General features: G+C 40.3%; 2 protein-coding genes across 2 annotated transcripts in view; one reads left to right on the top strand and one right to left on the bottom strand.

Annotated features, from left to right (window-relative positions):
• The window catches only part of b3gnt9 (UDP-GlcNAc:betaGal beta-1,3-N-acetylglucosaminyltransferase 9), a 615,230-nt gene that overhangs the window by 58,474 nt on the left and 530,028 nt on the right, over nucleotides 1-26,728 (bottom strand). The window lies entirely within an intron of this gene.
• Nucleotides 17,806-26,728, top strand: part of LOC121646919 (protein NLRC3-like) — a 37,235-nt gene continuing 28,312 nt past the window's right edge. The window contains exons 1-7 of the mRNA XM_041996033.1: nucleotides 17,806-17,844; nucleotides 17,925-18,047; nucleotides 18,263-18,382; nucleotides 23,102-23,180; nucleotides 23,341-23,545; nucleotides 23,694-25,482; nucleotides 25,581-25,745. Coding sequence (XP_041851967.1) covers nucleotides 17,983-18,047; nucleotides 18,263-18,382; nucleotides 23,102-23,180; nucleotides 23,341-23,545; nucleotides 23,694-25,482; nucleotides 25,581-25,745 — 2,423 coding nt within the window. The 5' untranslated portion in view covers nucleotides 17,806-17,844; nucleotides 17,925-17,982. The remainder of the gene's footprint in view (nucleotides 17,845-17,924; nucleotides 18,048-18,262; nucleotides 18,383-23,101; nucleotides 23,181-23,340; nucleotides 23,546-23,693; nucleotides 25,483-25,580; nucleotides 25,746-26,728) is intronic.

The following is a 26,728-nucleotide window of genomic DNA, read 5'->3' as shown; positions in this document are numbered from 1 at the left end:
TCCTGGGATAGTGTCTCCTCAGCCACTACAATCTCCACACTGCTATCCACCTATAAAAAAAATTCCTTTCTTTCAATATGATGTCAACATTACATGTATAGTATAAAACTAAAACAGACATGGGTTTACAAACCTGGAAGTGCTCTGGAACCTGAGTCGGGTACCGAGCCTCTCGACCAAACATTAAAAAATACGGGGAGAACTTTGTGGTTATCTGCATTTTTGTACGCAGACCAAACATAACTGGATCTAAGTATTCATCCCAGTTTTCCGGTTTCTGTTCCACCAGTTTGCAAAGGGCTCTAAAAATAAGAAACATAATTCTTCTGAAATTGCATCTCCCAAAAACCATCTCCACTTAAACTTGCATTTACTGCTATGACACAGTTAGTAGTAATCATGTAATTTGCTTTACCTTTGTAGGGTGCCGTTCATCCTCTCTACCAGCCCATTCGTTTGAGGATGGTATGGTGAACAAAGACTTCTTTTTATTTGCAGTCTGGTGCACACAGTTTTGTTTATCTTTTGGTAAAAAGAACAAATTAGACAGCCATTTGTGTAGATGGAAGATGGACACAAATGTAGGCAAGTGTCTCCAAGCAGGCTAGTGTAACAAAATAAGCTCTTCAGTAGTCAGGAGGTCAAATGTACTAAAATTCCAAAATAAACTAAATATCTCAAGAAAACAGAATACACTTGTTTTTGCGGAGAAGAGACACACAAGACAACTGCAAAGAAGATCAGATAATGAACAAAAGAACAATGGAAGGCAGGGCTATACATACAATGAGGAGAAAACAGAATTGGGCTTCAAATAAGAGGGATAGGCAAAAGCAAGACTAAGACCAATAAGTAAAATCCGAACAGAAATTGTGAAAAACATTAAAAGGCAGCAATAACTTAGTAAAAAAAAAAGTGTTGTAAAAAAACCACACCACACTAAAAACACATAAACCACAAGATATACAATATCCAAAAACAGAAATGCAACTTTTCACTGAGGATATGAATTAGGGGAAAGGTATTTGTGATCAAACCACGTGCTGACACTTATGATACTGGAACACTCTTCAAATTTACCTCATTCACAAACTCTGAGCCTTGATACGTAAGGGTCCTCTTTGGAGCTTCAAACTGGTGGAAAAATTTGATAATGCAGTCGGTAACTTCAGCTGCGGTCTTGTTGCGAAGAGCATATGCTTGGGGCCACTTGGTCATGTAATCCACCATGACGCAAATGTACTGACATCCATTTTTGGTGGTTTTCAGTTTCCCGATAAGATCCATCCCTACCAGCTCAAAGGGGGGATACCTAAAAAAAAAAAAGTACAAAAATAAACATTTCATTGTTGATTTTTTGTTTATTTAAACTAGGATTTTCAGAGAAAGTAATACAGGTTGAGTAAATTACTGTTTCCAGGAGAAAACTATTTCCATGATGAGAAAACACACTAAAGACGGTCTATTGTAAGCTTATTTTGAGAAATGAATACATCTACGACAGACAGACACCATGTGCAAAAACTGGTCCTATGAGGGATGCATGATGTGCGAGTTATACTGTCAAACCTTTTCTGAATTTCTGAAAGGTCTTGTTCCAAAAATAGTTAATGTTATAAGTGCCATTAATTTGTAATGTTCAAGAATAGTGAACAATTTAAAGTTGATAAAATTATATTACAAAAAGTATACAGTAATAATAATGATCAGAAAATTAGTTTTGTTAGAATATCATTGCATTATTGCTGCTGTACCTGAGGACATGTTGAGTTTCTTCTTAAACTTCTTTTTTAATATCTTCTTACTAGCTGATTTCAGTAATATGATGAAACATTTTTAAACACTGTGGTTGTGCAACCAACAATACCTCTGGCAGTTTTTTTTTTCTTTCTCTTTTTTTTATTTGTTACATTGCATAAAAACACTTTAAGTGTATGGTTGTTGATTATGCTGTGTAAACAGATTGTAATATCTTATAACATATGGTGTAATCCTGGACAGATGGGAGCCAAATCAACAAATCCACATCTTAAACTATTCTTGTTTTAACTGCACCACTGTCTGCAAAATTTAAACAACACAAAATATTAAATCTGACAACTAAAATGCATTTTGTTTGCATTTGTAAGAACAAGAACAACAACAAAAGAACTGTAGCAATTATTTATACCACAAGTGTATGATTTTTCCTCAGGGACTCAGTAAAATAAACTTTAGCTGAATTAAATTAGATTTTCTGGAGCAAAAATGATCAAAAGATCTACTTAGGAAATATCCTACACTGCAATGTTTGTTTATATTATATAATTAATTCATGTACATGACATACTGCATTGAAAGTAAGATAACTTCTTTGTTTATTATAAAAGAAAGTCATCTGAATGTTGACTAATAAACCTTATAAGTTCATAAGTGTTCCCTGCGTTTTTTCAAGTTGCTTCCCAGGTTTCTTCTACACTCCAAAGACATGCTGTGAGGCCTTATAAGTGGCTGTCAAATAACCATTGCCAAAGCATCCATCACTGTTTCTACGTGTTTACCCGGTGGTGACAGGCACACACACACACACACACTTCATACCAAATAGCTTTATGTGTCCAAGGATAAAGTAAATAGGGGAATATTGTATTTATTGCATTTTGTAAAAAAGCAGGAATTTGTGAACTTATAGATATACATTAAGTATGAACTTAGTTTACCTTTATTGGGGTGTACTTCACCCGTTTGATAACATGGCCTGCTGCCTGGCACACTGCACATTCTGCACACTGCACACCTGTTAAAAACATGAATAAAAAAAGTCAGTTGCCTGTGTGGTGGCATGTTTTGGCATTGTATGTTGCATTCCACTATTCTATAGATATTTCATCCTTCGTTTTTTTTTTTTTTTTTTTTTTTTTTAATTTAGTTGGTCAAATGAGCTCAAACTTAATCAAAAACCCATCTTTCAGTAGCTATACTTACCCAGGTATCAATATCAGAAGACATGCCAGGCCAGTAAAATCGTTTGGAAATGGCATCTCTGGTCTTCTTTTGTCCAGTGTGAGCACCTGTGGGACTATCGTGAAAGTCCCTTAAAAAGTAACCTATACATGAATGCATGCTTCAGGTTTTTCGGCTTAAAGGAAATTATTATCTCACCTTCAATTACAAACTTCGACGCCTTTCGTCGAACTTCATTTTTCTCTTTTTTTTAAATGTCAGCAGGGTATTGTTTTTTGGCGATATAGTCAAAAATACATTTGTAAAGTAAGGGATCCATTGCAGCGCAGTTAACCTTCGGATATTGGCCTTAATGGATGTTAATTGTTCCCATGATGTCATCTGATGTTGGCCTATCTAAACAAGTAATAGGTTAACGTTTATTTAAATGTAATACTTTAAGCTGTGATTTTATCTAATAAGAGTTAATTAAGGCATTTTAACATTTTTTTAATAAAAATGCAGGGATGCAAATGATCTACCTCTATATGTAAAATAAATAAAGTCTAAATGGGGTGTTTGTGGTGTTCACCATAGCATATTGCATCATTTTAAAAACCTGTAAGCTAGTGTAGTCATTGGGTTCTACCACTGTAATGCCTTGGTGATAAAAATGTTTGACTGTCAGTTATTAACAATTGCACACGCACGTACGAAAGCACAACAGTCACTCAGCAGCCTGGAAAATGTCATTTAGATCTTTATTGGAAATGAAGGGGATTGTAGCTGTTGTAGCTTGCAACATGTCCATTAACACGTAAGATAGGCTATTTAATATTAACAGCTGACATTCCGAGAGGCTTCTGTGCTTTGCGTGAGTGGGGTGCTTTTCACGGCAGGGGTGCTTTTTTCGGCACGACACCTGTCGCACTATAAGCTGCGAACAGCACCCACCCGCCACGGTGCACTTCTCCAGCTCCAGTTTACGGTCAACAAGCTTTTCTATCCATTCGCTGCACCCTCTTCCAGCCCCTTCCTTCTTCCCTCACTCCGATTTATCCCCTCTCATTACACCTATTGCATCCAATCACTCCCCCCGCAGGTGGATCACAAAAGCCATCAAGCGTCAGCGCCACCCACACTACATTATTTTGGAATAAATATTCTTTTAATGGAACTTGTCTCTGAAATTTTGTAAAGACTAACATACGTACCTTTTAGTTAGATTTTCTGGGGTGAAAGTCCCCAGGTGGCAATGTCTTTCATTTTAAAATAATTTTTATTATTATATTTTTAGACCCAAACTGGCCACGCGCCACACAAAGAACTCTGAAGTACACCCGAGTTAAATTTACCCATTTATTTAGCTGTGAATTTTTTTTGCATTTAGTGCACTGACCAAGTGGTGCTAATCAACACATCCTATTGTCATAATAAATAAATAAAAAAAAAGGAAGGAGGGAATTAAAATCTCTGAAGCAACAGCTCCCTCCTCTCTGGGTAGTTCTCCATCCTCTTCCACATTTTACTTTCACTTTCTCCCGTCGTGGCGCAGCTGAGTTTCTCTGTGAAAAACATCTGAAGCGGTTTTTAATGTTGATCTCATTCTCACCAGCTGTCAGCAGCAACGGGCTCAGAACCAGAACCAGTTCGCTTGTCTGAGCAGAATCAGAACAGCAGGAGTTTCCTGACGATGAACAGAAGTCAGTGAGTTTCCTCCAGAAGGATTAACTGTGTTTTTACTTCCATGTTTTGATGCTTTCTCTTCATTTCAGAGAGATTTGACTTTTTCCTGCTGAACTTTGACTTCTAGATTATTATAAATATAGTTATTTTATTATTATTATTATTAGACCCGAGAACCGAAGGAAAGGCCTTGTAATAGATTATTTCCACTTCTCATTTTCTATAAACAGTCCCTGCGCCAGGACAGAGAACCAGGGTGGGTCTCATTTATCAAATTAATTTTGACTCTATAAGAGGACAAATTCCAGTTTAATAATTCAATATCTGGCCCATGACGAAGCAGATTACGTACAGAATATATATATATATATATATATATATATATATATATATATATATATATATATATATATATTTTTTTTTTTTTTTTTTTTTTTTTTTTTTTAAATAAGACTTTTTCTTTTTTAATTTACTATTTGAAAAAAACAAAAACTTTTGAGGACACTTAAACTGGGATCCAGCAGATCCTAACCTCTCAGATGTAACAGGACAGATTTAACAGAAAATAAATATTTAATAATATGAATAACAAAGTCAATCTATTAATTTAAACCAATAAAAAGACTAGAAATAAATGATAGACTGTCAGATTAATAGCAAACGCATTATAAAATACAGAAATTTGCTTTTTCTTTCCAAGTGTATTAACAAAAAGTCTTCAAGATGTGAGCATTGTGGTTCATGTGTACAATCTGTGTTTGGTTTGGATAAAGTGTCTGAACTGCATGTATTTGAAAAAAAAGGGATATCAAATGTCAGACACAGCTCCTCAAACGTCATAATAGTGCCATTTGAACAGAGATCTCCTGTTTTCCAAACCCCTTTATCCCCCTAAAGCCCCCATCTGCTCTTCCTGCTGAGAAGGACACATTGCCACAGAGTGGTGAGAAAAATGAAAGGGCCAGTGTATCTTCAAAATATTTATGGGCTTTGTACCAAATATCAGTTGTATTGTTAAGAAATGTGTTGTTCGTAATAGTAGTTTGAGTTCCGCTAAGTAAATATACGAGTTTAACACAAGTACTTTTGCTGATGTTTTTTCACTATCTACCCAGGCAGGCGGGTCACTTGTTGAGAAGTAAAATGCTGCAGATCTTATGTGGGCAGACAAGAAATACCATTTCAGATCTGAAACTGTAGCCCTCCTCTGTCATAGGGTAGATACAGCAGCCCAAGTCTTATTCTGGGTTTTGTATTATCCCAAATTAATTTGATAAAGATTTAATTGATTGATTGATTGATTGATTGATAAAATAATCAGAGTAAAGGAAAAAAAATTAAATTAACGGTTGCTATAGACTTCGAAAAAGAGCAGGATGAACTATAAAAAACATATTTATTCCTGCCCCCCTTTTATAATCATGATTTTAATCCTTCTTAGGGTTGTCTCATTAGTTCCTTAATTGTCAGTTTTAAGATTTTTTTTAAAATAGTAACAGAAAGAAATAAATATAAACATGTACACAAACATAAGCATGTACACATCTGCATATATATGTACATGTGTACACACAATTACAAAATGCAAAATAAATACTCACATTTAACTGGGCTGGTTTACATTTGTTCTTTTTCTTTATACTTTCTGAATAACATTTCTTTGAATTCTTCTTAAACTGAGTGATGTTTGGACTAAACTTTCTTCCTGAAGATTATTCCATAGTTTTACACCATGTACTGTACATGCTTTTCATAGCTGTTGTCACGTGTTGGTGGAGGTGGTGAGGACCCAAATGCTGGCAGAAAAGGCAGGAGACAGAACTGTGCTGATAACCAGGTTTAGTTTCCCCAAAGACAGAAACATAATCCACACATGACAGGGAGTTAACCACAAGGATCTGACAGGGAATAACTAGAACCATAGGGTATAAATACACAGCAAAGGTAATTAACAGCAGGTGACATAAATGACAAATCAGACCAGGTGTACTCATCAACCAGGAACAGAAAAGAGAGCAATTGAAGGAAGACTATTACCCAGAAACCTGAATACACATAACGAAAAACTAAAACCCATGATCTTCACAAAATAACAAAACCATAATCCTGAAAAAAGAACTTAACAGGAAACTGAACATGACAAAACTTAATCCAATATATAAACAAGGATTAGACATGACAAAACCCCATGATCATGACAGACCTTAAACATAACACAACCCACACACATCTCCCATGATCATGACAGTTGTTCTTACACTTAAAATCTACAGATTTAATTTTCCCCTCAGATTATCTCCACCTTCACGGTTAAAGAACATTTTTTGTATGTGGTCAGGTAATGAATTATTTCTAGTTTTGTACATTATTATTGCTGTTATATTATTATATTATTGTTTTTAACTTCCAAAATAATAGATTTGCTTGTTCCGTATATCCAAATTTGCAGACAACCCTTATTGCTTTTTCTATTGTATATTTAACGGTTGCAGAGAACTCTTATGTTTCCCCAAAGCTCAACACAGTAATTTAAATATGGCACAATCAATGAACAGTACAGAATACAAAGTGATTTTTGATCCAAAAATGTTTAGATTTGGTCAGAACTGCGATATTTTTGTCTGAACAAACTAAATATGTGACTTCCAGCATATTCTGTGGTTGATAATCACACCAAGAAATTTGTAATCATTTACCCTTTCAATTATTACATCCTCTATTTTCACTTGTCTCTCAATATCTGAACTAGTTTCCCAATAACAGTTTTTGTTTTACTTAAATTCACTGATAATTTATTTCTATCAAACCATCTTTTTACTTTTCCTGTGTGATTTTTTTCCCAGAACCTGCAAGTCTTTTCCAGTACATAAATATTTGTATCAACTGCAAACAGGATTAGTTTCAAAGGATCTAAAACATCCCAAATATCATTTATGTAGAGAATAAAGAGTTTTGGCCCCAACACTGACCCCTGGGGGATGCCCCAAACAATCTGATTTATGTTCACCAATCATCACATACTGTTGCCTTTTATGTAAATAGCTCTGAATCCATTTCAGCACAAGCCCTCTTATCCCATACCACTCCAATTTATTCATCAAAATACCATGATCAATAGTGTTGAAGGCTTTTTTGAGTTCAATAAATACACCTGCTGCAAATAGTTTCTGATTTTTACAGTTAGTTTTTCCTCTATTAAAAGTGTTATCGCCACAGATGTTGATCTGTTGCTTCTAAATCCGAACTGACAGTCTGACAAGAGATTAGTTTGTCAATAAAGTTATCCAGTCTTTTTATAAATACCTTTTCCAGTATTGTAGAAAAATGTAAAAGCAATGAAACGGGCCTGTAATTTGTAAATTGGTGTTTGTGTCCTGTTTTGAACAACTTACTTACTTACTATATTTATTATCTCTTTTTCTTCGACTTTACATATAAACCTGGAGCTAACGTTTCTTGCTATTGTTTCTTCATCATCATCTTCAGGCACCACTTTCATTGATTTCTCTTGCCAGCTTTGGTCCAACGTTAACAAAGAAGTCATTGAAGCTATTGGTTATATTATTTATGTCGGTCATTTTTTTGCCATTATCAATTAAATAATCAGAAAATATTTCCTTAGAACCATTTAATATTTTCCATGTCTCTTTTATATTGCTTCTATTTCCCTCTATCATTTTACAATAACAATTTTTCTTACATATTCTCATTATGGTGGTTCATTTATTTTTATACTTCTTATACTTTACTTCTGCTTTCATTGTTCTACACTGTATACATTTTCTGTATAAACTGTTTTTCTTCTTGATGGCATTTTGTAATCCATGGACAATGATTGCATTTATATTTACTCCTATCTTGTTTTATTGGGCAGTGTTTATCATATAATTATTTGTCATATGCTCTGTCAGCATCTGTTTCTTCCATTATAGTTTCCCAATTACATGTTAGTGGCTCATTTTTAAATGCATTTATTGTCTCTTCTGTTCTGTCCAATACTTTAATATATTATCCCCTTTGTTCTTGTTATAGTTATTATTATAAATGGCAAAAACTGGCAAATGATCACTGATATCATTGATCAGTAATCCACTCACAGTTTTGTTATGCATTTCATTTGTGAATATATTATCAGTTAGTGCAGCACTTTCTGATGGAATTCTGCTTGGTCTTGTTATTTTGGGGTACAGACCTATGCTATACATTGTATTGATAAACTCTTCTGTCATATTATGCTCATTTGGATTTAGTAAATCTATGTTAAAGTCACCACAAGAATTCCTAAACTTTTCATCCATTCATTCGTTAAGAATCTCAATACTGGAACTTGGTGTTCTATATATACGTACAGCTCACAATAACATTTTTCCTATTTTCTAGTCATATTTCTATTGTTTTAACTTCCAATATATTATCGATAACTGTTGTCATTCTTCTTACCAGCTTATATACATATTTCTTGTCCATGTATAAGGCCACTCCCCCTCCTTGCTTGTTCTTTCTGTTCATAAAGATCAAATCATATCCATCCAATTCTAAATCTGTTCCCTTATCTACTTTTATCCAAGTCTCTGATATTGCAATAATACTGAAGGGCTGGATAAACTGTGACAAATACTGTCTGATCTTACAGAAAGTGGCATACAAGCTTCAACTATTGAAGTGAATGATGGAAAAGTTACGATCCATACTGATGGTTGCGTTGAACTGATCCTCTGTATAATAATAGCAGTTCCTGTCTATCGCAATAGTCTCACATTTATATTGAGAAAAAGTTATTTCACAGTACATATCACTATCGTTTTATTGCCCAGCCCTAACTTTCATAACTAGAGTACTTAAGTCGGTCACGTAACGTTTAATTAACTTTCTTGTCTGTAACTTAGATACATCCTTACATGGTGAGCGGTCCAGTTTGGGATCCAGTGTGCAGTTGAAATCATTCCAATTATACATGAGCCATCTAGTGAGGATACTGTTGAGAAAAAAATTCTCAAAAAATTTTGGGTTATCTTGGGTTCCTATGTGCAATAACATACCTCCCAAGTGGGTCCTGAGTAATCTTGGCAGTTTGACATGGTATAGTTCTATGAATTAGAAAAAGTACTCCTCTACAATATGTATTAAAGGTTGCATATATTACTTGAGCAGGCCATCTATTCCTGATTAAACTGATACCCGCAGTGGTTAGTTGTATATCTTGGAGAAAGAGCAATTTTAGTCTATTTATGACTTGCTTTATTGTAGTCAATTTTCAGAGTCCCCTGACATTCCAGCTTGTGATGCTCACAATCATTTCACTCTACTTGTCTGTCTCATCGGGCTTTGATTGAGTGTAGACAAAAGTCAAAGTCTAAACAGAACGTATGGCTGTACCTTAAAACACAAAAAAATGACATAACAAACCCCGTTCGAGCCATTCAACTGCTTTTCCCCCACTCACCGACCATTACTCAAAGTATAAGTAATAGGACTAAGCTGATCCAGTCCTTAGAGGAGCAGCAAACTGCGAGACAGATTTCAGTGTTAACCAAGCCCAACCACACAACACACATTTAAGAAAAAAGGTCATGACCCTCACATCGACAGGAATAATAATAATAGTAAAATGAACATTTTCACACTACAAACATTTTTGCATTATCAGGAAAAAGAAAAATCCAAACTGTTTGTAAACCTCTCATTAGATTACTAAACTAACAGCAAACAAAAGAGTCCAACGGCAGACGCTTGTCTGACATTAATTGTTCATTTGTAAGAATTCGTCTGCCTCACTTGGTGTGGCAAATAGGTGCATTTTACCATCATGGAGTACCTTCATCTTACAGGGGTTTACCTGAAAACCCGGAAAGTTCCCTTTTCCACAAACCTTTTCCTGATGGTTCTGAACTTACTGTGTTGTCTCATCGTCTCTGCGGAGAAGTCTTGGGAGAGAAAGAGCTTAATGTTTTCATATGTATTAGGCCATTGCTTTACTGCCCGAAATACAAATTCACAGTCATGAAAGCTCAAAAACTGGATCAAAACGGCCCTGTTTTGGTTGGATCTTGGTGGGGTGAGTTTGCGATGAGCCCTTTCCAAGGTGAAGGATCGATTGCCGTTCAGCCATCTGTGTCTTCAGGTCAGAGTCAGAAAGCTTTATCAAAGTCACTTGTTCTGCACAGAAAAAGCCAAATCGGAGCAGACAGATTTTCCTGTATTTTATTTTATTTTTTTTATTTAACCAGGAAAGACCTCATTGAGATTAGGAATCTCCTTTACAAGAGTGTCCTGGCCAAGACAGCAGCAAACCAAGTTACAAGTCAATCAAAACCACAAATACAATTACATATAAAATTACAAACATATATTAACATTTATGAGGATCCTTAAAGTTCAATATAGCATCGTTTGGAGAACATGAAGAGATTTCCCATCAATGCTTTGAACTCCAAGATGAAGTGGGTTTAAAACCTATTTCAGTTTTTATTAATAACGTGTCCATCATCAGCCAAATTGGCTCGAGCAGCTTTTTCTCTTTTATTCCTCAACAAATCTCTCTTTTTTTTATTTTATTTATTTTTTTTATAGGAGAATCAGTTTAAAATATCCATGGTTATCAGACCATTATAAAATAGGTTTTACTTTCTCCCGGTACCTCTCTGTGTTAATTTTTATGTAGGATGGTGAGTTGTGAGCAAGGAGGGCAGAGTTGAGGAAAGGGGGCAGGGTCTATAAAAGGGAGGCGGAGAATTCACTCAGGTCTTTCTCCCTGATGCACCACACCTGACAGCAGTATGCAGCAGAGGCCTTTGCGGGGTGGAATCTTATATTCAAGACAAAACCCTGCATAGTGGCTTCAACAAAACAGTCAGGACACAAGGTATGCTTGAGTAGCAGCAGTATATGTCCTTTATGAATTGGTATGTTGCTATTCATTGGGTTCTTATAGTAAATTGTTTTAAACAGTTTCAGTCATCTCCATTCACCTGCACAAGTGAGAGAAAGGAGTGAGTGCCTGTGCTTTGACCAGGTATATTTCCCTTTCCTTTAACATGTCTGGACAAAGTTTCATTTTATGTTAAGTTTTTTTCCTTGCAGCTCTTTTATTAGGATCAGCATCAGAATGCTAACCACTGTTTTTCCCACTTACTCTCTGTATTTATTCAATTAATGCATTGGATGGACCACTTTTGGTTTTTGTTTAGACATTGAACTGAAGTAAAGGGAGGGGTTCAAAAGGGAGAGTGGTCTCTTTATGTGTTTTGTTGTGTTTTAAGGATTATCATTTGTTTGTTTTATGCATGCGAATATGTTTTTTAAACCTGCCCTGACAGAGCCTCCCCAAACATAGTATTGTCTTATTTTGGTTCTTTTGTTTGGTCCATTCCTTTGGTCTAGAATTTGTCAGTACAGAAATACTGTTCACCCTTAATATATATCTCCACCATCCAGACCATTACAGGTTTTTAAAGGATTTTATTTTGTTTATAAATAAATTGTTCTTTTAAATATAGTAGTCTCCTGTTCCAGTTTATTCTGATGTTTTCCTGGAAAAATAGCACTTGGTCACATTTATAGCGCACTTTCCTGTGTTATTGTAGAAATTTCAGTGACTGAAAAATAATTTTACATCAACATATGTTGTGGTATTAGTGCTTAAAGTTTTCTTTCTTTTACTTAAACCAATTTCCATATACTTACATCTATTCGTTGTTAAATAACGAGCTCCTTTCATTTGCTTAAAATTTCACTTATCACCATTTTCTGAGTGTTATGGATTTATCTTTCTCTAAGCAATTTGTTTATTGATCAATCTGTTTTCAGACAGATTTCACAGTAACCTTAGTTCACTTGATTGAATCAGGCCTTCAGTTTGTGTCCTCAAAAGCAAAATAGCATAGCAAACGGACAGTCAGCCTCAACCTCCGAAAGTGTGTCCTTGTGAGGATTGTGAAGCAGAGCAGAACATTTCCTCAGACTGATCAGATTATTTTACAATTTGTACATTTTCTCATGAATAATGAGAAATGTAACCTCAAAGAAAATGTTCTCAAAATCTGTTGTTCTCAAAGTCATTTCTTAGTACACACCTCTTGTGTATAGCAGACTTATCTACAACACTACAAATTTAATGACTCATAATACAATCCTACTATTTAAACTCAGTGGCTTTGGCTCTGTTGGGCCAACAGCATCTCTCTTAACCTTAAAGGAAGAAATACCCCCAGGGTCTGCGAGAGCTGGGGTGAACGATGACCCACCATGGACGGATGCGAGGGTGACAGACCATGGAACGGAACTGACAATGAATAGAATAACCAGCACTGCAACAGACAGACCATCAACACTGGCAAGCCAAGAACTGCAGAAATGCAACTGCAGCTGGACCAAACTAACAACAGCGACGGGCCTTAAAATCCATCAAGGCCTAAAGAAATGCCTTAGCAAGCGCAGTAAGGGGTCTTGCATTGACCAATACTTCCTAAGAAGTCAGTCAACTCAGTCAAGTGAAGCCCAGAGGCAGGAGACTCCCCACAGTCCTCAGGCTATCAGTACCCCAGATGGAGCTCAGTATTGTGTAGACCCTCCAACAGTTTCCAGCCTGGAGCTCTGCCAGGAACAGCCAACTATGGCCCCCAACTCAAAGCCAAGCTCACAATATCCAGCAGCAGTTTCCAACCCAGAGTCCAGCCAGCCACAACCAACACCAGTTTCCAGCCCAGTGCCTACCGCCAGCTGCCACCATCGACAGAAAAGAAAGATGGAAGAAAGGAAACCTCAGAACCTATGGCCCAAATCCAGCCAGAAGAGAGAGTGGGAGACCATTGACTCAGACCTCATTTTCCTCTTAGAACAAGAGAAGGGTCCTGCCAAGAGAAAGCTGGAGAACATGGGTTCCATCATCTACAGTTATGGTGCTGAGAGGTTTGGGACAAAGGGCAAAATACAGAAGCAGCAGAGAGATCTGCTAATCCAGTCAATGTCCAGGAGGCAAACGGACAGACTGGTGAAAGAAAGAAGACAACTGAGAAAGCAATGGAGGAAGGCCACAGAGATGGAAAGAGTTGGAATTGATTATCTGCAGGCCAAGATAAAGCAATGTTTGACAAAGCTGCGAAGATCAGAACACTTCAGACGACAGCGTAAGAGGAAAGAGCGGACAAGGACTCTCTTCTACAGCTATCCATACAGCTTTATTAAAGGCCTCTTTGACCGAGAAAAGAGTGGGAGCCTCAAAATGCCCATAAAAGACCTGGAGGAGCACCTGAGAAAGACCTACTCTGATGATCGGAGGCATGAGCCAGTCACCATCCCTAACGACATACCACCAATTCATGCACCTGAACACCAAATGGACGTAAGGCCCCCCACATGGAGCGAGGTGGAGAAGACAGTGAAGCAGGCGAGATCAGCATCAGCACCTGGGCCCAATGGTATCCCGTTTGTATTCTACAAGAATACCCCTGGAGCCTGTAGATACCTCTGGCAGCTGATGAAGGTGGTTTGGCAGAAGGGAGTGATACCAAAAGCATGGAAAAGAGCAGGGAGTGTCCTAATTCCTAAAGAGAATGACTATTGATCCATCAGCCAGTTTCACCAGATAAACCTACTGAATGTAGAAGGAAAGATCTTCTTCATTGTCCTGGCGTAAAAGCTCTCTACCTTCTTGCAAAGAAACAACTTTATTGATACATCAGTACAGAAGGCCGGGATCTGGGGTTTTTCTGGGTGTCTGAAGCATGCCAATGTCATCAGGCACCAGATACAAGCTGCAAAAAAGGAGCGGAGAGACCTAAATGTGGTTTTCTTAGACCTTGCCAATGCCTTTGGTTCAATCCCTCATAAGATCTTGTGAACAGCCTTCAAGTACTTTGGGGTACCACAGCTCATTACAGATTTGGTGAAAAACTACTTTGAGGATCTTCAGTTCTGTGTTACATCTGAGAACAACACTGCTGCTTCACAGCATCTGGAAATAGGCATCATGGCAGGCTGCACAATTTCCCCTCTTGCATTCGTCATGGCAATGGAGCTGGTCATTCGGGCATCTCGTTGGGTAGTGGAAGGCGAGCGGACCAATAGTGGTCTGCGTCTTCCACCAATTAGAGTGTACATGGACGACATTACCATCACAACAACAAAACCATGCACAAGATGCTTGCTTCAGAAACTCCAGGAAAACATCCAGTGGGCAAGAATGGAATTCAAGCCAGGCAAGTAACGCAGCATCTCCATCGTCAAAGGTCAACTACCAGGCGAGCAGTTCTACATCAGGGATGAACCAATTCCGACAGTCCTAGAGAAGCTCATCAAGAGCCTTGGACATTGGTATAACGCAGACCTCAAAGACACCCAGCAACTTCAGCAGGATACAACAAAGGGCCTTAAGTAAACTGACAACACTGCACTACCCGGAAAACTGAAGCTCTGGTGTTACCAGTTTGGGCTGCTGCCGAGACTCTTGTGGCCATTGACCATGTATGAAGTCTCGGTTAGCCATGCCAGTTGACTTGAAAGGCTGGTAAACTTTTATGTGAGGAAGTGGCTGGGTCTTCCTAAATGCCTCAGCAGCATCAGACTATATAGCAACGGAGCCCTGTCATTACCACTCTCTAGTCTGGCTGAAGAATTCAAATGTGCCAAGGTGAGGCTGGAAATGACCCTCACCGACTCTCAGGACCCTGTGGTGAGTGGTGCCGCTCCTGCTCTAGTTACAGGGAGGAAGTGGACCCCAGCCACAGCTGTGCTCCAGGCCAAATCTGTACTTCTCCATCATGACGTAGTGGGCCATGTCCAACAAGGCAGAGTAGGCTTTGGCCTTGGAGTTGTAACACCTCTTTAGCAAAAGGCGTCTGCAACCGAACGGCAAACCATGGTAGTAGAGGAGGTGCACTGACAGGTGGAAGAAGCCAGACATTTCAAAGCCATAGCACAAGCCAAACAGGGCCGATGGATGAGGTGGGAGGGTGAGGAGAGGAAAAAACCCATATGGAGCGAAATCTGGGGCATGGAATCTAACAGGCTGAGCTTCATCATCCATGCTACTTATGATGTGCTGCCCTCTTCCAAAAATCTGCAACTACGGCTTGGTAAGGACCCATCTTGCCCCCTGTGCACAACCCCAGCAACACTAAAGCACATCCTGGTTGGCTGTAAAACCAGCCTCACTCAGGGCAGATACACATGGAGACACAACCAGGTCTCCAGGTGTCTGGCTGATAAACTTGAGAGCAAAAGGGTATCCATCAATGCCTAACCCCACAACAACCAGGATGTGCGAACAAATGACCACCATCGTTTGTTCAGAAGGGGGATAAGCCAAAGAGCAGCCCATCAAACCCTGATCTGACCCCACTGAATGTAGCCAGGGACTGGCAGATGCAAGTCAACTTAGATCAGAGGCTCATCTTCCCTCCGGAGATTGCAACAACCACCCTGCGACCAGACCTTGTCCTCTGGTCTAAGTCCCGCCAGCTTGCCTACATCATAGAACTGACAGTCCCTTGGGAGGACGCCATTGAAGAAGCGTATGAGCGGAAGAAGCTGTGCTACTACAACTTGGCAGCTGAGGCAGAGGATAGAGGCTGGAGGATAAGGGTGTGCCCAGTGGAGGTGGGGTGTAGGGGCTTTGTTGCCAGCTCAACATCTAAACTCCTTAGGGAGGTTGGCGTCAGGGGACAGGCTTACAGAAAAGCCATCAAAGAGCTGGCTAACACTGCTGAGAGGACGAGCCATTGGTTGTGGCTGAAGTGGAATGACACCACCTGGGCAGCTAGGGTGAATAACTAACCACGGGACACACACCCGGGCATGATCAACCCGTGGTGGACCTTCCTTAGCAGAGGGTGAATTGTGACAAATGGCCGAAACACCCCTTGGTGCTGAGGTACACAACTGACGATGTGTCCCGCAGGTAAAAACTTTAGCAGCCATAAAAGAACTGCCAAACTAGAATCAGCTCTAACTTTGGGGATTACAACACCTAGTCCTTTAAATAACCAAAAACTGTAGCTTTGTTTTTCTTTTTTTTTTTGTTTGTTTGTTAGTTTTGGTTTTTTTTTTCATATTTGTACCATGAATGTGCACAATTCCCCCTCAAGAGGGTGTGATGCTTGGAGTCTTGGTTCCCATTGTGGCAATAAATGTGTGACGATCTCTTCTTCTAGACTGTTAACACCTTCACAAAATCCAGATAATCAGTTTATCTGACCACTCTTACCCCCAGCCGACCTCTGAGGGACCTTTATAGCCTTGTAGAGGTATTACATTATATCCAATAGCACTCCACCCCATGCGGATCGATCACACAAGCCCTGAACCCTCTCTTTTACAATTTAAAAACTTAAAGACAACTTCAACTCATCTGACTTATCTTCTAGGTTTGGGTTCGTTGATTTCAGTGGTGACTTTCCAGAGAACTGAACGAGGGGTCCCTTTTCAAAAACAAAGGATGAAATTCAAGTTCAGGTCAATCAGAAACACTTTCGCTGGGTCCTCCTTGTTCACTCGAGAAATCTTGTTTGTGGCACCAACTGTTGTAGAAAAGTAAATTACCAAGAGTCTGAATGAGTGACGCTTAATAAAGTTACAGAAAAGAAAATGAATGCTTGTACAAGGAGAAGATCACAACAGACTCATGGAAAGTCTCAGAAGGTGCTAAAGACCAGGAGAAGGGTGAGTAGTTTTCTACCTCTGTGTTGTTCACAGAGGTCACTGTGACCAGATAAGACTGATACCTTTTCTTGGACTTTCTCATAACAACCTGTCTTATCTTACCCTGTCTGCAAGCCACTCAGTGTCTGCCATGAGAACTGTTCTGTCCCAGCCCAGGGTCAAAACCTCTCAGGTTTTCATCACTTTATACCTAGAAAAATACATATGATATGAAAAGATAATGTGAAATATGACAGTGGATCTAACGTAATATATAATGGATAATGTTTAATTAATGTAATAATGATCAATGAATAAACGTAATAAAGGATGATTAATGAATAATAAATTATTAACAAGGAAATTTCTTCTACGGACTCTGATTTGAAACAGAAACTCAGAGCCAATCAGAGGAGGAGCAGCTGATCTTCTTACAGCAGGTGATGGAAAGGAGGATTTCGCTTGATGTTCAGATGAATGATGTGTGTTTCCTCTGCAGGTGAAGTTAGAAAGTGTGTGTGTGAGCTGATGTGAATCCAGCATCATGGATCAGTGTGAGGACAGAGAGGAGGGAGTCCCTCCCTCTAAAAGCACTCAGAGGTGAGATGTCCATCTCTAACTGTCCATGACTCTTCTCCATGTCACAGCTCAGAACTCACACCAAACATCTGGATTCACAGGAACAAACCTGGACCTGAAACCAGCCCTGAATCAGGACCTGAGCCCAGCTGTGTGTCCATGAAGAGTGACCAGTCGATGGGTTGGAGTATTGAGTTCAAAGCTGGAGTTTCCTCAGACCAACAGTCAGTATCTGTCAGTGTTCAGTGGAGGTTGGATCATATTTCAGATGAAAACCAGTTTCAGTTGAATCAGTTCTTGACGTCTCTGCTGAGACTAGTTTCTGCATCATGATTGGAATTTAGTTTCTGATTTGTCTTCCAGATTCTTAATTTAATAAAATGTTGTTGAACAATTTCAGAATTCAGCAGTGAAATAATTAAACCATCTTTGTTCACAGGAATCAGCCTGAACCAGAACCAGGACCAGAACCAGAACCAGGACCAGGACCCAGCTGTGTGTCCTTTAAGAGCAACTGGTCGATGGGACAGCCTCTTGATTTCAGCTCAGAGGAACAGAGGTGAGCTGGGTGTAAATGTTGTATCAGAGTCAGACTGAACAGTTTTTATTCCAACATGTGTTTCAGCTCTTTTTCACGTTTCTATGCTCAGATGTGAAACTGATTTAATGTTCAGTTCTTTATAAAAAATTAGGTAAAATATCCAGATAAAAGCAAGAATAACACAACCACAATTCCAATGAAGTTGTGTGAAACATAAATAAAAACTGAATATAATGATTTGAAAATCCTTTTAAACCTACATTCAGTTGAATACATTAAAAAGATGTGATATTTAATTTAATATTTCCTTCACAAGCAAGGATGAGGCGAGGTTCACCACTTTAACAACTGCATGAGCAAATAGTTCAACAGTTTGAAAACGTTTTTCAGCGTACATTTGTAAGGAATTTAGGGAATTCATCATCTACAGTCCATAATATCATCAAAAGATTCAGAGAATCTGGAAAAATCTCTGCACGTAAGCAGAAGAAATGCCAGTAGCCTTCAATCCCTCAGGCAACACTGCATGAAAACCAACATCATTGTGTAAAGGGCATTACCATGTGGGGTCAATAATACTCAGATTTTCACTTCATTGCTACATCTACTAGGGCAGGTTAAATTTAGGGGCCGTCCCTACGACGTTGAATTGCAGTAAAACCGCAAAAGTATTTTAGAAATCCACCCTTTCATCCCCACGAAGCCAGGGATTAGCCTCCATGAAACCGATCATGTTTGAAACCAGGTTCCAAGGTGGATCGGTTTGAGACCTCCACCGCCTGTGGTACTGTGAGGACTGCATAGTCGCACCACTAGAGGATATGACGTCAGTGTGATGAACGCACGCCAAACACAACAACAATAATGGCGTCAGTGACAGCTGTGTTGTGGTGCTGCTCCAGACAGTCCTGGCTTGTGTACAGCTTTAACACTAAACTGCACGGCTGTTATTACACAGTGCTACACTGCTGTACCATCAACAGCGGGAGCAAGCAGATATGTTATTATCTGCGCATGCACTACGTCTGGTTCTAGCTCTGGAGTGTTACAATTTAATCATTGTAACGCCCCCCACAGCCTTCTAGTATGCACTTTTGTATGTACGTTTTCACACCTGAATCGGCTTTGGTGCCGTGTGGGCATTGCCTTAATTCATTTCCTTCATTGTCCCTGGAGGGAAATTAATTTTGCAGCCAAAACACAGAATACAGGACATGCATCATAATAATCAAAAACAAAATCAGAACCAATGGCATATGTCAAAATGTCAAAGAAAAAAAAAAAGAAAAAAGGGATTCACACAACCCAATAACAATAAATAAAATAGGATAAATAAAATCCAACAGGTGGAACAAACGACACCTTAAATCTCTTTGTCCTCCCTACAGGGGCCCTGAAGCAACACCCCGAAGGTAGTAAAACAACCCCACTCTGGAGAGGGTGGTTCAGGCAGTTCAGTACAGAATGAGCCTTGGTTACAACATCATTGTTAAAGAAGGCCACAAGGCCCTCCTGCTGGGATCCAGAGGTTGTGCCAGCAGCTTTCACTAAACTATCCAAACGGTTCTTGTTGGCCAGATTTAAGCTCCCAAAACAGCAATAATACAAAAAGATAAAACTGACTCAAATACACTTTTATGAAAAAGAGACAACATTTCAGTGCAAACAAAAGATCTCATCTTTCTTAAAAAGAATAACCTCTTTTGAACCTTTTTAGAGGCAACGTCAGTGTGAGGCTCAAAAAATAATTTGTTGTCAAGAACCAGACCTAGATATTTATAGCTGTCTACCTCCTCGATGGCAGCTGCTTTAATAAAAGTGGACGAGGGGTTTGGTGGAGACTTTCTAAAATCGATGACCATATCTTTGGTTTTAGACATATTTCTTTTGAGGAAAGAGTTGTCACACCAGCTTACAAAATCATCCACTACCTGCCCATGTGCCATCTCACCACCCTCTGGAAGGCCAACGATGGCCATGCCATCAGATAATTTTAAAATATATCTGTTATTAACATTACTGCGACACTCATCAGTGTACAGAATGTATAAAAGTAGAGAGAGACAACAAACCTGTGGAGAACTCGTAGAAGAGGGGAGCACATTAGAAAACTCAGCATTTACCTTCACACCTTCTAGGTGTTTAAACAACATTCGTGAGAGAGTAACCGCGGCATCCTCCACACCTCTACCCACGCAAACTGAAATGGGTCAAGGTAGTGTTCAACCCTGGGATAAAACTTCCTTCTTAATAACCTTTTAAGAGATTTCATTACAAGAGAGGTAAAATCATTTAATACAGCAGGGCAGCTGCACTCAGGCACAGGGATTATATTGGATGTTTCCATATCTCAGGAACAGCCTGCAGCTTTAAAGGTTGCAGGAAAATGTCATGAAAAATGACATTTAGCTGATCTGCGCAAATTTTAACGCCTTACTGCAGATATTGTCAGGTCCAGGGCTCTTTGCCCTACTATGGCTGGATTGGTTAGCCACCTCTTCAACATCAAAGGAGAAGGATGGAAGAGCAGCAGTCTTTCCCTTTCAAAACATCCATTTGTTCAGTGCAATCAAGATTCTCAAAACGAAGAAAGAAATTATTACGACCGTCTGCTACGTATTTATCTGAATTAAAGCCATCCAAGGAAATGCAGTTACTTTTGTCTGCATTCCCATCATGATTTTCATTCCAGAGCAAGCTCTCTTAATATTATTGCTGCAAAATTCAGCTTGTCCTATCCTTACATATACATTCATTTAGACTTACGTATTTCAGATCTTACTGCCTTTTTCCTTTCCCTTTCAGTAACTAAGTCCCCCTTTCTAAAAGCTCTTTTCCTCTTGAGAATTATGTCCTTAATGTCCTTGGAAAGCCGAGGTTTATTGTTCAGGAATATCTTAATGACACTAGAGGGAATCACAGTCTTTACAAAACTAAATATAACTGCACACCACATCAGTCAGTTCATCCAGATTAGAAGAGTTCTCCTGGAATGTAGACCAATCTGTCCAGTCAAAACACTCTTATATGAGGAAGAGGAAGTGACTCCAAACAAAGTCTACAAATAACATTAATGATAAAAAACGTAGAATCTCCATTTTGACACAAGGAATTATTAAAGGAAGCTGATTTTGTAACTCCCAAAATGTAAATACCAAACTTAAAATGCTAAAAAACTTGACCATGAAAAGCGAAAGCCATTTATCAACAACACCCAGAAACGCCACTGGCTTCTCTGGGCCTGAGCTCATCTGAGATGGACGGAAGCAAAGTGGAAAAGTGTGCTGTGGTCATGAACATTGTGTACTCCTAGCCAAAGAGGAAAAGAACTACACCAGTGGTTCTCAAACTTTTTACAGTATGTACCACATGAGAAAATATCGAGCTCACCAAGTACCACCATCATGAAAAACCTGAACATACAGTAGCAAACATATTAAGCTATAACATACATAGCTATTAGCTATGGACAGTTCATAAAGGAACTGGGCTGCACGGTGGTGTGGTGGTTAGCACCACAGCTTCACAGCAAGAAGTTTGCTGGTTTGAATCTCAGCTGGAGGGGGAGGTTCGAACTTTGTGGCCTTTCTGTGTGGAGTCTGCATGTTCTCCCCGTGTATGCCTGGGTTCTCTCCAGGTTCTACAGCTTCCTCCCACCATTGTGGTTGTTTGTCCCCTATGTGTTGGCCCTGCGATGGACAGGTAACCTGTCCAGGTGTACCTGCCTCTCACCGGTAATGCTGGAATAGGCTCCAGCTTACCCGCAATCCTTAATGTTTAATAATTTTATTAAAAAATATTTATGACTTTCCTCTAAGTACCACCAAGAGGGCTCTCGCGTACCACTGGTGGTACACGTACCACAGTTTGAGAATATAGGAACTACACAAATTGTTATCAGCGCGAAGTTCAAAAGCCAGCATCTGTGATGTTATGGGTGGCGCGTCGATGCACATGGCGTGGAACTGAGAAGAAAAATAGTCGACTCCTTAGTTCTAGATTCTCTGCTATTGGCATTTACAAGAAACACTAAAGTTAAAGAATGACATTTTATTATTTTTCTTTATTTTACCAGGAAGTCACACTGAGGTCAAATATGTGTTTTTTCAGAGAGACTTTACCCGTGGACGTCTGGTGGGATGGTGGGAGCCTTAGACTGCAGTAATGAGCCAGTATACAGTAGGTGGCAGAACGTACCTGCACAACCTGCCAGGAAATAGAAAAGAAGATGTGCTAACACAGCAACTCATTAAATGAGCTTTGACATGCTGGTACCAGAGGAACACATGATCCAGTAAACCATCACCTTTAGTATAATGGTTACCAGTCACTCAGTGCAAACGGCCTTGCAGTGGGAGCAGAGGGAGGATCTGATCCAGAGGGTCACTAGCCGAGGCATGCTAGTTGTTAACCTGATGATGATCCACACTGGGAGCTGCCCAGTCCAACCAGTCTGATCCAACCACAGATTGGCTGTAGCCGCTTTGCTCCAGGGCACTTCAGCAGGAAGTAAAGCTTCATGAAGGTGTTGGTGAGAGCTGTTGGGACTCATTCAAACTAAGCTGAAATCTCCAAGCAGCTGCAGACTGAGCTGCTGGTTGTTAGTAAAGCTTTCCCACTACAGGGAGTCTCTGATTAACTGTTCACATCCTCACATCCCTTCATGGACCTTTACCTTGTGTTTGTCTCTGTGTGGACAGACAGAATATCAGCTGATTCTTCCTGATTCCTCCACAGAGTGGACCAGCAGAGCTCAGAGCTTCCCAGTGGTCAGTCTGCCCAGCAGCATCAAACACAGCTGGACTCCATATTTATGGTCTGTACATGTACAACAACTACTTTTCCATCTCTTCTGTCCACATCGTCTCCATGCTGACCTTTGTAGACCAGTGGATTGTCAGTGTGTCCAACATGGATCTGATGTTTGGCTCCATGATTTCAGTCTGATTGTGTCCTTCATATCGCTTCTCTTCCAGCTGCTGGAGGACAACATGATCACTTTTGTGAAGAAGGAGCTGAAGAAGATCCAGAAGCTTCTGAGTCCAGATTACCCAGAATGCTCAGTGTTGGAGGGTGAGGATGAGGAGCAGAGGAAGAGCAGCAGAGAGGCGTTATTGAAGATCACAGTGGACTTCCTGAGGAGGATGAAGCAGGAGAAGCTGGCTGAGCGTCTGCAGAGCAGTAAGAGGATTTCTCTAAAGATTGAAGCTGCTGGATAAATGACACATTTACTGATGTCTCAACACATGAAACATCACATATTCACATCCTCATTCCTCAGAGACTTCAAGTCTTTACTGACTCTTCTTATTTCATCTCTTTCTTTCAGAACTTTGTGGACGTAAACTAAAATCTGGTCTGAAGAAGAAGTTCCAGTGTGTGTTTGAGGGAATTGCTAAAGCAGGAAACCCAACCCTTCTGAACCAGATCTACACAGAGCTCTACATCACAGAGGGAGGGACTGCAGAGGTCAATGATGAACATGAGGTCAGACAGATTGAAACAGCATCCAGGAAACCACACAGACCAGAAACAACCATCAGACAAGAAGACATCTTTAAACTCCCACCTGGAAGAGATGAACCAATCAGAACAGTGATGACGAAGGGAGTGGCTGGCATTGGGAAAACTGTCTTAACACAGAAGTTCACTCTGGACTGGGCTGAAGACAAAGCCAACCAGGACATCCAGTTGACATTTCCACTGACTTTCAGAGAGCTGAATGTGCTGAAAGAGAAAAAGTTCAGCTTGGTGGAACTTGTTCATCACTTCTTTACTGAAACCAAAGAAGCAGGAATCTGCAGCTTTGAAGAGATCCAGGTTGTCTTCATCTTGGACGGTCTGGATGAGAGTCGACTTCCTCTGGACTTCCACAACAATGAGACCCTGACTGATGTTACAGAGTCCACCTCAGTGGATGTGCTGCTGACTAACCTCATCAGGGGGAAACTGCTTCCCTCTGCTCGCCTCTGGATAACCACACGACCTGCAGCAGCCAATCAGATCCCTCCTGACTGTGTTGGCATGGTGACAGAGGTCAGAGGGTTCACTGACCCACAGAAGGAGGAGTACTTCGGGAAGAGGTTCAGAGATGAGGAGCAGGCCGGCAGGATCATCTCCCACATAAAGACATCACGAAGCCTCCACATCATGTGCCACATCCCAGTCTTCTGCTGGATCACTGCTACAGTTCTGGAGGATGTTCTGAAAACCAGAAAGAGAGCAGAGCTGCCCAAGACCCTGACTGAGATGTACATCCACTTCCTGGTGGTCCAGACCAAAGTCAAGACGGTCAAGTATGATGGAGGAGCTGAGACAGATCCACACTGGAGTCCAGAGAGCAGGAAGATGATTGAGTCTCTGGGAAAACTGGCTTTTGATCAGCTGCAGAAAGGAAACCTGATCTTCTATGAATCAGACCTGACAGAGTGTGGCATCGATATCACAGCAGCCTCAGTTTACTCAGGAGTGTTCACACAGATCTTTAAAGAGGAGAGAGGACTGTACCAGGAGAAGCTGTTCAGCTTTGTCCATCTGAGTGTTCAGGAGTTTCTGGCTGCTCTGCATGTCCGTCTGACCTTCATCAAGTCTGGAATCAACCTGCTGAAACAAGAACAATCAGTTTTTGTTTGGTGTAAGTTATTAAATAAACCAGATCTACACCGTCTCCATCAGAGAGCTGTGGATCAGGCCTTACAGAGTCCAAATGGACACCTGGACTTGTTCCTCCGTTTCCTCCTGGGTCTTTCACTGCAGACCAATCAGAGACTCCTACGAGGCCTGCTGACACAGACAGGAAGTAGCTCACTGGCCAATCAGGAAACAGTTCAGTACATCAAGAAGAAGATCAGCGAGAATATGTCTGCAGAGAGAAGCATCAATCTGTTCCACTGTCTGAATGAACTGAATGATGGTTGTCTAGTGGACGAGGTCCAACAGTCCCTGAGATCAGGACGTCTCTCCACAGATAAACTGTCTCCTGCTCAGTGGTCGGCTCTGGCCTTCATCTTAGTGTCATCAGAAGAAGATCTGGAGGTTTTTGACCTGCAGAAATACCCTCATTCAGAGGAGGTTCTTCTGAGACTACTGCCAGTGATCAAAGCCTCCAACAAAGCTCTGTAAGTACATATATAGCAGGATGTGGAGAAATATAGTGCTGCTGTTTTATAGGACAGAATGTGACAGAGAACTACTTGTCTCATTGTTTCCTCATCAGACTGAGCAGCTGTTCCCTCTCAGATGAAGGATGTTCAGCTCTGTCCTCAGTTCTCAGCTCCCAGTCCTCCAGGCTGACAGAACTGGACCTGAGTATCTCCGACTCAGGAGTGAAGTGGTTGTCTGATGGACTGAAGAGTCCACACTGTAAACTGAAAACTCTCAGGTCAGATTTCTCTGCTGCTGTCACATGTTTTTCTACTATTTATGAAGCAAATACACACCCTAACAAAATCCATGTTATTACTAAGGGGTGGAATGTTCTTCAGGCATCTGAGGCAATATAACAAGTTTAGTCACTGGTCGAGTGTATCTGCGGTCTTTATTCTGCACTTCAGCAGACGGCACTCTGCCATGTGCTCCTGGGAACACCTTTGTGATCCTAGCTACTGGCCACATGGCCCCGGCAGTTGAGAATCTACGATGATGACGACTTGACTGACAGTGAGGTCAGCCCCGGAGATGAGCCACTTTTGTTTAGCTTCACTTAGTTCACTGTATGAACTGACTTCAAAATTGGTCAGCGATGACCTGACTTTGCTTCCATATTCGACTGCCAATGAAATCAGTCATTCCATAAACAACTTGAGGGAGAGAGGAATTCAGCCACCCCATCAACGGAAGATTTGGGGTGATGGGGTCAGGATCAGCAATGTCCAAAGATGCATAACAGAGAGGCTTTGCATTAAGTATGCCTTCTACTTCAATGAGCGCTGTAAGAAGGACTTCTTCTGTCACAACCTGTTCCTTTAGGATGACCTGGAGTGCACTCTTAACTGACCTTATTTCTCTCTCCCAGGCACCTCCAAAATGAGGAGTGTGGGGTGGATTGCAAAGGAATGTGATTTGTGTTCAGCCAGCTGTTCCTGAAGGACAGGGTTCATATCTGAGAAGGCATCGTGCAACTCCTGAGCTCCACCTCAGAAATTGATGCCTTGATCTGACCAGATCTCAAATGGCGTTCCAGTGCAGGAGATGAATCTGCACAAAGACATGAGAAAGGGCTCTGAATCAAGACTGGGTAGCAGATCCAGATGAACACATCAAGGCGCTTCTCATGTCTCTGACCGATTATTTATTTATTTTATTTATTTATTTATTTTTTGGTCAAGGGACCAAAACAGTTTACTCCTGTTGACCAGAAGGGTG

Source organism: Melanotaenia boesemani, chromosome 10 (genome assembly GCF_017639745.1).
Source record: "Melanotaenia boesemani isolate fMelBoe1 chromosome 10, fMelBoe1.pri, whole genome shotgun sequence".
Classification (NCBI taxonomy): domain Eukaryota; kingdom Metazoa; phylum Chordata; class Actinopteri; order Atheriniformes; family Melanotaeniidae; genus Melanotaenia; species Melanotaenia boesemani.
This window is presented reverse-complemented; position numbering and strand designations above follow the sequence as displayed.